The sequence below is a fragment of the Saprolegnia diclina genome (genome assembly GCF_000281045.1).
Source record: "Saprolegnia diclina VS20 unplaced genomic scaffold supercont1.4, whole genome shotgun sequence".
In the NCBI taxonomy this organism is placed as follows: Eukaryota; Oomycota; class Saprolegniomycetes; order Saprolegniales; family Saprolegniaceae; genus Saprolegnia; species Saprolegnia diclina.
Window position 1 is genome coordinate 544,564 of NW_008246071.1, and position 11,221 is coordinate 555,784.

An 11,221-nucleotide genomic window follows, 5' to 3' on the forward strand; every position below is an offset into this window, starting at 1 on the left:
ACATACGCGACCCTCTATTATGCAACGTAACCTCCCTCGTCACGTCGACGCAAGCCGTGACGGGCACGACACGTCCGTGAGGTCTCGTTCTAGTCGACACGCAGTAGTAGTTTAGTAGTTTAGTTGCTAAAGTCCATGCCGGTCACCGGGTCGACTTCCATGCTGGCGTTGGCGCCGCAGCTGAAATGCACGAGCGAGCCGTTGGGGTAGACGGCAAAGATGGTCGTGTCGATGCGCTTCTTGCACACGCCGCAGGTCGTCTTGGCGTCAATCTCGACCGACTCGGAGATGCGCTCGACGCGCTCGCACTGCACTTGGAGGTTGTAAATGTTGGAGAGGTTCCGCGCAAGCATTTGGTCGCGAACTTGATGCGCGCTATGCGGTAGGAGCTGCCCGAGAAACTCCGTGACCTTGGCCAACGGCGTCGAAGGTGGAATGAGCTCCAGCGCCGTGATACCGGGTAGCTGCTTGGCGTGGCGGGCCTATATACCATCAAGTCAATCGACAAGCAGGCCAGAAGACCTAGTACCATGACGTGATGGGCAAACTCGACGCGGTCGACGTTGTCGAGGTCCGCAAAGCACAGTTGCAACAGCAGCAAGAGCGCCTTGTTGGTGCCACCGCGACCCGACGACCCGTACTTGTCGCAGTAGGCTTCGGCGCCCGCGAGGTCGTCGCTCGTACCCAGCATCGAGCGCAGCGCTTCGTCGTGAAAGCCGCCGCGGCCACAGAGCACGACAAACTCGGCGCGCAGCGGCGACGCCTTGACTTTGGACATGAGCGCCGAGACGTCGTACGCCGATTCCGGTGCTTTGAGAAACTTGAGCAGCCGCTTGCGCGCGATGCCAAAGGCCTACAGCAGGCGTCAGCATCAACTAATCCACGAGGCGAGTACGCCAGGTTCACGGCCGGGATTCGACTTGGACGGCACGTCGCCGCCTGCGAGAAGCTTGAGTACTTCATCGAGGTACTCTTGTGCGAGGCGCGTGTGGTGGGGGTTTTCAATGTCGAGCGCGATGCCCTTGCCACCGCCCGACTCGTCGGCCATGATTTCGAGGTACTTGGCTGCGACAGACGCGTCCGACGAGTGCGCCTTGAGGTGACTCGCCACATCGGCCACGACAAGCTTGGGCAGCCCCGGTTTGCGGCTGGTGAAAATACGCAGCCCTTCTTGCGGCGCGGTCTGCAGCACCCATTTCTACACCAAAATATCAACTTGATACAAGAAAAAAGCCAAGAAAATACCGAGTGGGCATAGACGAGCGCAGGGTCGTCGAGCGTCCGCAACAGCTCGACGGTCGCGAGGACACCGGACGCGCTGTCATCCACCGTGCTTTGAACGTACTCGCCCGAGCCCATGCGCGCATAGACGTCGAGTGCATCGAGGAGTCGGCCGTGGCGCTCAAACAAGAGGCCGAGCTCATAGTACAAATGGTGGCGCATGAGGAGGCTCTGGGACGAGCCCATATCGACGTGGGCGCCGTCGCCTTGCGCGTCCAACGACGTGAGCAGCGTCGTAATCTCCGGAAAGCGCTGAAAGAGAATGTACAGACGCAGGAGCGCCGTGTCAACAGCCTCGGCGCGCTGCAAATCCTTGGGCACGGACGCGATCGAGTTTGAGCGGGATGAGAACGCCCGGTCGCGGCTGCCCGACCGAGACCGGTTGGGCGTCGCAAACGGCGACTCTTTCGATGCGCTGCGGTCCCGGCTAGATAACAAGCATAATCATACTCGGGTGAGCGAGGTGCACGGTCGGATGGCGGGACTGGGTCTACCTGGCATGCTTTTTGATCATCTCGAGAGACTTCATGAGCGCCTTGGTCGCATGCTGGTGGAGCTTGGACGCGCCGGCCGATGCAATCTCGGGCGCCATCACTTGCGCGTGATCCTTGAGCAGCACGGCAAGCACCGACTTCATATCCGGACTCGCGCTATTGCCGCGCGGCAACACGTCCGGCGTGAGTACCGTCGGCTCGTACGCAAAGCTCGGCGCGCAGAGCTCCGGAAAGAACGAGAGCCACTCGCGCGGGTCCATACCGGACCGGTAGACAAACTCGACGGCGCTATCAAACTCGCAGCGGCGGAGGAGGGCGATCGCGACTTGGCGGTGAAAGCGACGCATGCGGCTCTTTTGCTTGTCGGTCGGAAGCGAAGCAAGACTCTTCTTCATCAGGTCCGACGCGTCCTCGATCTTGCCACGCTCGAGGAGCTCCGTCACTTGCTGGTCCATGGGCGTCTGCTCGATCTTGAGGATCGAGGTGGTCCCGGACGGGTTGAGCTGCGCAACAACGACCACGTCCTCCGAGTCGCCGACAGGACGTGGGTCCATGTCCCACTTCATGCCGTTGCTAAAGATCGCGGCGATCCGCGGAATCGGGAGGAACTGGACTAGCGACGCGTCGGCGAGCGAGTGGATCTCGACGCCCTTCGACGGCAGCAGCGCGACTATGTAAGGTGACGTAAACTCGATCGCGGACGGCGGCTTGGACCACGAGATCGAGTTGCGCTCGACCGGGTCGCCCGTGAACGTGATAAAGACGCCGACCGTGTCCATGGCCGCGACGACGATCTCTTCGTTCGGAAGGAGCTTGATGGCCGCGGTCCCGGCGCCGCCCATGCTCAGGTTGATCGGCGCTGTCTCGCCCGTCTTGTCGTTCATGAGTACGTAGCCGTCGCGACCGCCAACCACAAGCTTGTTGCGGTACCACGCAACGCTGTCGGGCGCTCTGGCCACCGGCAATTCGCGCAGAAAGCGGTACCGCTTCTCTTTGGCCTCAAACTGGAAGAGCTGGAGCTTCGAGCCGGACGAGGCGCAGATGCGAAAGTGGGGCGGGCCACGCTGGTTGACGCAGAGGTGCACGACGTCCTTGGCGAGGTGCAGATCGGACGCAAGGAGCTCGAGGTCCGTGGCCGCGTGGACCGTCACGACGTTGTTGGCGAGGACGAGCACCATGCGGATGTGCGGGACGACCAGGATTTGCTGCACGCGGCCACGATGGGGCAGCTCGTGCGACGCGATCGGGCGGCTCGTGTCCTTGCGCGTGTCGTACAAGACGAGCTTCCCGTCCGACGTGCCGACGAGCACGCGCATGGAGTAGTGCACGACGCACTCGACGCGCCCGGGGTACTCGGCGACGACCGACGTCTGCAGTGCGACGCGCTTGCCCTCCATCATGGTCGTCGTCGTCTTCGTCAAAGTCAATTGGCCGGATACGAAATTCGTTTGAACTTTATTTTTATTATTGAAAATAAAATGCACTTTCAACAGCCACATCAGGCGAATCTTGCGACCCGCCGCCGGCCGTCGTGGCAACCAACGCGATGAGCCAACGCGACCTCCACCATAAGCCATGAAGAACGATGAGCGAGAAGGGACCGCCGATGACAATCCAGCGCCCGGCGGCCCACGCGCCAGACGTAAGATGGATCGCTGATGGCCTGGCCTCTTACTAGTATGTGGCATACTGCAGCCTTGTGCTAGTCGACAAGTACGGCGAGCAGACCAAGGCGCCGTCCAAGGAGCTGCTTCTCGCGTCCACGGAGGCGTACGTCGAGTACTCGCGCGACGGCCGCGTCGTCAAGGCTAGCATCGCACGAAAGAGGTGCGAGGACGCTCCCTAGATTAGGCATAGAGCAGCTCGGGCCAGACAGCCAGATGCACTTGTGAAGAACGGAATCCAACGTCGTCGGCTCGGTTGACGCAGCCGACGTAGCATTATCCAAGCCATTGGCCCAAGCTTGCCTCTCGGTGCTCTACTGGCACGCAGGCATATACGAAGACTACCTCATCTACCATCACGATGGCAGTCGACGATCGTCAGTTGCGGAGTCGTCTTTGGAAGATTCGACAAGCCAAAGTGCAAAGTGGAAATAAAAATGCTTTCGCTATATGAACCATATCCTATCCGAGCACGCGTTTAGTGGCGCTTGTTGATTTCGCTCGCGAGCTTGTTCTCGAGCTGCATGTAGTTCTCGGCGGGGAGGCCAAGACATGCGCGGAGGATGTTGATGATGCACTCGCGCTGGGCAAAGAGCGCGTTCACGATCGGCGTGCCCTTGGGGACCAGCGGCGCCTTGAGCATGTAGCTGAGGATCGAGAGCACCGAGTGGAAGCGCTCGGCCTCGGCCGCGCCCTTCTTCTGGATCTGGATGCGCTCCGCGAGCTCGCAAATGATGACGAGATCGAGGATGAGCGGCGTCGCGAGGAGCGAGTCTTCGCACGTGTTGTGCATGACGATCGTGTTGGTGCCGTTGAGGAAGATCTTGCTCGTGTACTCGTCCATCGCGCGCTTCGAGTCGCCGACGAACGGGACGTACTTGATGACGACGCAGTGGTCGGGGTGCTCGCCCTCGTTGAAGAGGATGCGGTTCGAGTCGACCATGTCATCGACGACGTTCGACTTGGAGATCTCCTTGGAGCGGAACTGCTGCGGCGCCGACAAGTTCTTGCCGTCGTTGTTACCGAGATGGTTGTAGCTCACAATCGAGACGGGCTTGATACCGGCGCCAACAAGGAAGTCGACGAGGACCGACTTCATCTTGGTCTGGCCTGACTTGAAGTCGTCACCGCCAATGAACACCTTGTGCTTCTCGGCAAGCTCGACGACACCCGGCACGAACGTGTTCTGGGGGCTGCCGTTGATGTACGAGGCGCCTTCGAGGATCGACGCAATCGCGAACACGCTCGAGGGCGACACCTCGTCCTCGCCAGCCTTGATGGCCTCCAAGATGTTCTCCGCCGAGTCGTTGACGCCCTCGACAATGTCCGAGAAGCGCTCCGTGTTGGCCGACCACAAGACAATGACCTTGTCGCAGCCGTTCGACTTCTTGAAGTCACGGATGTGCGAGCGGATCGTCTCGAGGTTGTCCTGCTTGGAGCCCTGGAGGACGTTGTCAGCGCGGTCGGCCTGGTTGGCAGCGATAAAGTCGGGGTAGTAGATCGACGGGAGCGGCTTGATCTTCTCCATGTGCGGGATGAGCTGGCGCTGGAGGTCATAGTCGAGGACCTTGGCGCGCACCATGGCATCCGCAAGGTTGTGGCCCGAGATATCCCAGCCGCCAATGACAAAGTCGTTGGGGTTGACCATCGGGAGCATGTTCTTGAAGGGCACGTAGACGCCTTCGCCCTTGTTGTTGGTGCCGAGGCGCACCGTCGACGACTGCGTGACCGAGCCAAAGTAGTCGGCCTTGTGGAGGCCCTCCTTGTCCGTCCACGTCAGGCCGAGCTTGTTAGCGAGCACGCCGGCCACGAGCGTCGAGCCGTTGTTGCCGCCGAGGCCGACGATCATGACGCCGAGCTTGGGCACCTTGGTCGACGTCGTGATGACGTACTCCTCCGAGACGGGCGTCGCCACGTTGTTCTCAAAGTGGGTCGTCGCGTACGTGTAGTTGGTCGTGATGGCCTCGGCCGAGTAGACGACGTCCTTGCTGTTGACCTTGAAGGCCTGGTTCGAGAAGGCGCTAGCGCTCATGGGACTTGGCTTCTTGGCGACCACGCAAATTGGGAAATGATCATCCGCCCCACCTTGCCGTTTTGCCGTTGACGCATGCGATTGGCCAAAATGCGACATTATACACCAATGAAAACGCGTGGCGTCGCCACTTGGGCATCACAACTTCACGCTAGTGACGCCACGTATCCGGCGCATCCGGATGCGTAACCAACGAGGGAAGCTTCCTCGGGATACTGGGTGCAGGTACCCTGCATCTGCCCACACCCCGGTGGTACGGATGACGCGATGTGCATAGCATGCCAAGGGGCAGCGCGCCATGTACCTTCTTGTCGCGCCAGCGATGCAGCCACGATTAGTGGTCGGGCCAAGTCCCTCGAGATAACGCCGCCAGCCTTCCTCGCCCTCCGACAGATGGCCCTGTCTTCCGGACGCTTCGCCATCCCATGCGTGTATCTATGCAGGCGCGTGTCCCATGTCCGATGACGGGAAGCGGTTGCCGCAGCAATCGCCGTGCCACAATGAAATGTTGGCTGACGACATCATCATCATCATTCAGTCGACGACACAAATACTCGTCACGCGCTGTCCTCTACGAAACCCTCCTTGCTACGTCGTCGTCGTGGCTAGTCGATTTACTAATATAACTTTGAGCATGGAATGCAGGGCCTCCTACAAATTGTAGGAGGCCCCGTACGGTATTGTAGGCTACAATACCGTACGAGGCTGCGATGTGGCGACCACCTTGCCATTGCACTTCTCGAAAAGTCATTGTCGACGTGTCTGCGAGTAATGCCGCCGTAGAAAGCCGACACGTCACGCGGTTTGCAAACTAACTTCAACTTTGGAGGGTACGGCGGATACGCCAGCTGCTTGATTATGAAGATTACCCCTTGCGTGGGCGAAGACCTTGCGACTTCTTCGCTGCGTCTTTGCGTTTCTCACTCCAGCGCGGGGATTTCTCCTTCTTGTTGGTGCCCGTGGTGGCCGTCTTCTTGGCGCCCGACCGCGTCGGCGACGCTGCCCGCGACGGCGTCGCACTCGCCGCCGCACGCGCCGTGGGCTTGAGCGTCTTGCTCGGCAGACGACCGAGGCCCGAGCTCATGCTCATGTTGGCCTTGCCCGACTTCTTGGCGGCCTTCATCTTGTTCGGGTGCTTCTTGGTCGTTTGCTTAGGGCGGCTCTCGGACGACACCGCCTTGGGCACCGACGACGGCGCTGCCTTGGGCGAGGCAGGCTCCTTCTCGGCACTGGCCGACGACGACGACGGCTTGGTTGGCATCTTCTTGGTACGACGGTTCATGGGCTTGGCGCGAGCGTAGCCCTTCTTGTACGGGTTGTCTTCGCCACCGCGAAGAAGGAGACGCGCGGGCACGCCCGTCATATCAAACTCGGTGCGGAGCTGGTTAAGAAGGAAGCGGCGGTATGTCTCGGGCACATCTTCGGGACGGTTGACAAACACGGCAAAGGTCGGCGGCCGCGCCTTGACCTACCTCGATCGTGAACGCCTTGGCTGTCAAGAGAGACCATGTCGTACCTGCGTCATGTACTTGACCTTGAGCTGCTTGCCCTTGACCGTCGGCGGCGGGTGATGGCGGTCCATGGCCGCGAGCCACCGGTTGAGGCGACCCGTGGTCACGCGCAAGTCCCACCGGTTGTGGGCTTCGACGCTATCAGGGTGGCATCACGCCGGCGTAAGCAACATGCTGTGATAACGACCAACCTACACTTCGGGGAGAATACCACGGACGCCCTTGCCCGTGAGTGCACTGATGGGGACCACGGGCACACCACGGACCTAGAGTTCGACGTCAGCGACAAACGTACGAAACGTGGGACCGCTATACCTGGGCGAGCGACCCATCGAGCTCCTTGCGAATGCGCTCGATCTCGGCTGCTGCGTTCTCGACAAGGTCCGACTTGTTGGCCACGAGCACCAGCGCACGGCCTTCGTCCAAGACCTAATGGCATCGTGAGGTCGGCAGTTCATCGCAAGGATGCGGTGTGTGTACCCGCTGGGCAATCGTGAGGTCGAGATGGATCAGGTGCTCTTCGCTGACATCGACAACGACGACGACGACCTGCGCCGAGCTGATCGCATCGTACGTGTCCCGCACCGAGAGATTTTCAATCTGGTTCGAGTGGTCGCGCTGCCAAGTGCAAAGTGAGACATGTGGCATCGCCACTTGCATTGGTACCTTGCTAAACTTGCGAATGCCGGCCGTGTCGACGAGCGTGATCTCGCGGTTCTGAAAGTTCCACGACACTTCGACCGAGTCGCGCGTGACACCCGGCCTACACGCATAGTATAGTCAGCGCATTGAAGAATCGGAGGCTGGACGGCCTACTCGGGGCCCGTCAAGACACGGTCGTCGCGCACGATTTTGTTGAGCAGCGTCGACTAGTGGCGACGATGACATCAACTGCGTCGTCGTTGCAGGACAGGCGTACCTTGCCCACGTTCGGGCGGCCCACGATCGCGAGCTTGATCGCGCGCTGCTACAATACGGATAAGTCGGCGTCGTCGCACTCGAAGCAAAGATACGCTTTCAATGTCTTCCTTGGCTTCGTCGAGGTCGATCTCGTCGGCGTTTTCCTCGGCCGCTTGCGTCATTGCAAAGGCGACGGCATGTTCGTCGACGATCGGCGCAATCAGCGGTACGAGGTCCGGAAGGCCTTCGCCATGCTCCGCCGACATGATGAGCGGGTCGCCTAGGACGTCCATGAGACCATGAAGACGACGCGAGAGGATGCGAAATGTTGTACCCATGCCCAGCGTGTGGCACTCGTGAATGTTGGGCATCCACCGCGTCGCGTCGCCTTCGAGCTTGTTGGCGATCAGATGGATCGGCGCCTTGGGGTCGGCCTTGCGCAGCCAGCTACGTTGTTTGAGCATATTAGGCGTCGCATGCAGCGAGATGAAATACCGAGCAAAGTGCTTGTCAATCTCCGTGATTCCCTCGCGCCCATCGACCAAGAACAAGATCAAGTTGGCTTCATGGAGTGCGCGCTCGGTTTGCGACAACATGCCTTGCTCCAAGCTAAAGCCGCATGAGACCACGGTCCATCGGACACTACGATGTCTACCTGCCCGTGGGTGCATCGGCGAGACCGCCCGTGTCGATCACATCAAACTCCAGGCCGGCCAAGTAGCCCTACATTGCATAAGCAAGATGCCATAGCTTCTGCGCGTACGATGCCAAAGCGGCGGTCACGCGTCGTGCCCGGCACGTTGTGCACGATGGCCCGGCGAGACTTGGTGAGGCGGTTGAAGAGCGTCGACTTGCCGACGTTGGTGCGCCCGACGAGGGCGACGCGCGCGCGCTCGGGCTGCTTGGCCGCAGCGCGGGGCGCCCACGTGTGGTTGAGCGCATGGCTCACCGGCGACGGCGCCAGGAAGCGCGATCGAACGAAGCGCAGCATTCTCGAAACGGTGCACTATCCAATCGAGCGGTTTTGGCAAATTTGATTGGTGCCGATCAAGATATCGCGCCTGATTGGCTGAAATTTTCTCGACCAATCGCAGCACAGCGGTGGGCGCCGAAATCGTCACGCGCCGATCTTTGCCAACGTTCGCACGCAGCAATTTGGACGACACTATAAGCAGTGGTGCGATGGAAGGACCGCGCAACGACGGCTCATTCCTTCCACTGTTGATTGTATTGGCCGACCAAAAAGCTCTCTTCACTGCTCGTGGCAGACAGAGCAAGAGGCTTGGATGAGTGGCTCATCGACGCACCCTACAAACACACGCATACGCCCCCTATGGCTCACTTGCAACTCCCTGTTTCTTCGAGAGGTGTCAGATCTGCGTCTGAAGGAGTGCACGTGAGGTATGCAGGCAACTCATGAACTAAGTGCTGAGTGTTAGATAACGTTATGCGCATTGGAGGCTCCGACCACGACAGAGAGCCGCGCCTCAAGCACAGTGCAACCATTTCATTTCAAAAGTTCATCCTTTCTATGACGCTGGCAGCGTCTGGGTCGACGCCAGCGCGAGCAATATGCGCTGGTGACGATGAAGATGGGACCTCGGCGGGCTTCACTGGCACGAGGCTGCACGATGATTGGTGGAAATGTGGCCAATGGCCTTTGGGCTAGACGCGTGGCGCGTATTTTAAAAATACCTTGGCCCATTGTATACAAATCAAGAGCTCGGCGGTGCCCAACACGAATAAAATCACATCGATGCTGGCAGCCCGAGCTTTCAGTCTTGCGCATCGAGTCCGTCGCCCCGCGGTCTCGCTTGCCTCTCGCGTCGCCCCCCGCGTCTTCCTCCAGCGCCACTTGAGCACCATGAAGGTATACACCAAAACAGGCGACAAGGGTACGTCGCAGCTCTTCTCGGGCGAGCGCCGGTCCAAGGACGATGCTGTCTTCATGGCGCTCGGCGACACGGACGAGCTCAACGCGCAGATCGGTGTCGCCTTGACGCACTTCCAGAGCCTGCACCTCGAGACGACGCTCACGCCGGGCCTTGAGTTTGCTTCGCGCCTCGAAGATATCCAGTCGCGCCTCTTTGACGTGGGCGCGAGCGTGGCCACGCCATTGAGTTCGGCCGGCAAAAGCAAAATCCGCCGCGCCCAGTTTGACCCGATCAACGTCACGCTGCTGGAAAACTGGATCGACAAAATGGACGAACATCTCGAGCCGCTGCGTAACTTTTTTTTGCCGAGCGGTGGCGGCTTGACGTCGTGCCACTTGCACGTCGCGCGGGCAGCGTGCCGCCGGGCCGAGCGCCGCGTCGTCTCGATTGGCGCCGACGACACGGACCCCGCCGTTGTGCAATACCTCAACCGCCTCAGCGACTTTCTCTTTGTCTCGGCGCGCTTTGTCGCACACCTCGAAGGCAAAACCGAAACGATCTGGAAGAAGCAGCTCGTGTCGAGCGAGCTGCCCACGACTGAGTAGGAAACATCGACTGCCTGAATACGTAGTACTGTCGATTGTGAGTTGTCTTTGCTTGAAATCGTACACGTCGCGTGCGTTATCATCTGCGAAGACGGTGATGGCGTTCTGCTTCAGCACTTCTACTGACGACAGCACCGATGCAAGCTCGAGAGCTCGCAAGCATCATAACGTTGGGCACTTGGCGCGGCATACGTGGAGAGATCACATTCGGAACGAGTTGGTTGAACCAACTCGTCAACCAGCGTCCAAACGACAATGAAGGGCCTGGCTAAGCTTACATCGTAGAGGAGCGCAACTTTGCGTGTCGCCTTATGGAGGAACAGGCGCCGCCAGCCAGAAATCCATTTGATTGGCCAAATAGACAACACTTTTCGACCAATAAGATGTGGCGAAAAACGAGCCATGGCGCCACCGGCCATCTCGCGGTGCCTCGGAGGCTCGATTGAAAGTTTTTTGAAGTGTCGCCCATAATTGGCATACCGATAGAGGACACTTTGGGGAGTACGAAACGCCCCATGAGGCCGACGTTTGAGGCACGGGGCTCGAGAAATCGATCCTTGAAGGTTGCGGATGATGAGGTTTGGACTTGCAATGGCTCATGTATTGCAAGATTGTGGATACATAGATCACCAACTTGCGCGTCGTACAATTCAATAGATGGTATACTACAAAGAAATGTAATTTGGCCCCCGACAACGGGTCTAGTATACGAGCTATTGAGCGTCAAAAACTCGTCATCCGCAACTTTCAAGGATCGATTTCTCAGGCTTTATGCCTCGAACGTCGGCCGCACGGGGCGTTTCGTACTCCCCAAAGTGTCCTCGACCCATCTGCCAACTATGGGCGGCACTTCAAAAAAC

General features: G+C 59.3%; 5 protein-coding genes across 5 annotated transcripts; 2 read left to right on the forward strand and 3 right to left on the reverse strand.

Moving 5' to 3' along the window:
• Positions 1–14: 14 nt before the first annotated feature.
• SDRG_01893 (hypothetical protein) lies at positions 15–3,217 on the reverse strand. The gene is made up of 5 exons (XM_008607448.1): positions 1,776–3,217; positions 1,246–1,708; positions 896–1,198; positions 530–853; positions 15–482 (listed from the first exon to the last, which is right to left on the reverse strand). Exons 1-5 carry the CDS (start codon positions 3,173–3,175, stop codon positions 120–122), a joined length of 2,853 nt encoding a protein of 950 aa, XP_008605670.1. The 5' UTR covers positions 3,176–3,217; the 3' UTR covers positions 15–119.
• Positions 3,218–3,360: 143 nt separating this feature from the next.
• Positions 3,361–3,904, forward strand: SDRG_01894 (hypothetical protein; the record flags this gene model as incomplete). Its single annotated transcript, XM_008607449.1, has 2 exons — positions 3,361–3,417; positions 3,454–3,904. 2 exons carry the CDS (start codon positions 3,361–3,363, stop codon positions 3,619–3,621), a joined length of 225 nt encoding a protein of 74 aa, XP_008605671.1. The 3' UTR covers positions 3,622–3,904.
• Positions 3,866–5,520, reverse strand: SDRG_01895 (inositol-3-phosphate synthase). Its single transcript, XM_008607450.1, has one exon. The coding sequence runs from the start codon at positions 5,469–5,471 to the stop codon at positions 3,918–3,920; it is 1,554 nt and encodes a 517-aa protein (XP_008605672.1). The 5' UTR covers positions 5,472–5,520; the 3' UTR covers positions 3,866–3,917.
• A 773-nt stretch (positions 5,521–6,293) lies between these two features.
• SDRG_01896 (hypothetical protein) lies at positions 6,294–8,911 on the reverse strand. Its single transcript, XM_008607451.1, has 13 exons — positions 8,646–8,911; positions 8,538–8,605; positions 8,378–8,491; positions 8,217–8,329; positions 7,996–8,162; positions 7,902–7,949; positions 7,799–7,851; positions 7,649–7,745; positions 7,463–7,600; positions 7,298–7,411; positions 7,178–7,248; positions 6,988–7,120; positions 6,294–6,939 (listed from the first exon to the last, which is right to left on the reverse strand). Exons 1-13 carry the CDS (start codon positions 8,871–8,873, stop codon positions 6,337–6,339), a joined length of 1,947 nt encoding a protein of 648 aa, XP_008605673.1. The 5' UTR covers positions 8,874–8,911; the 3' UTR covers positions 6,294–6,336.
• A 693-nt stretch (positions 8,912–9,604) lies between these two features.
• SDRG_01897 (hypothetical protein) lies at positions 9,605–10,487 on the forward strand. Its single transcript, XM_008607452.1, has one exon. The coding sequence runs from the start codon at positions 9,639–9,641 to the stop codon at positions 10,359–10,361; it is 723 nt and encodes a 240-aa protein (XP_008605674.1). The 5' UTR covers positions 9,605–9,638; the 3' UTR covers positions 10,362–10,487.
• Positions 10,488–11,221: the final 734 nt, after the last annotated feature.

Bases quoted from the DNA above. Each gene is read 5' to 3' on its own strand.
- SDRG_01897 (XM_008607452.1), top strand. From the start codon at position 9,639: ATGCTGGCAGCCCGAGCTTTCAGTCTTGCGCATCGAGTCCGTCGCCCC.
- SDRG_01895 (XM_008607450.1), bottom strand. From the start codon at position 5,471: ATGAGCGCTAGCGCCTTCTCGAACCAGGCCTTCAAGGTCAACAGCAAG.
- SDRG_01893 (XM_008607448.1), bottom strand. From the start codon at position 3,175: ATGATGGAGGGCAAGCGCGTCGCACTGCAGACGTCGGTCGTCGCCGAG. The intron at 1,709-1,775 runs GTAGACCCAGTC...CTTGTTATCTAG, and splicing joins ATGATCAAAAAGCATGCCAG to CCGGGACCGCAGCGCATCGA. The intron at 854-895 runs GTACTCGCCTCG...CGCCTGCTGTAG, and splicing joins ATCCCGGCCGTGAACCTGGC to GCCTTTGGCATCGCGCGCAA.
- SDRG_01896 (XM_008607451.1), bottom strand. From the start codon at position 8,873: ATGCTGCGCTTCGTTCGATCGCGCTTCCTGGCGCCGTCGCCGGTGAGC. The intron at 7,852-7,901 runs GTACGCCTGTCC...CGTCGCCACTAG, and splicing joins GCCGCCCGAACGTGGGCAAG to TCGACGCTGCTCAACAAAAT. The intron at 6,940-6,987 runs GTACGACATGGT...CGATCGAGGTAG, and splicing joins AGGTCAAGTACATGACGCAG to GTCAAGGCGCGGCCGCCGAC.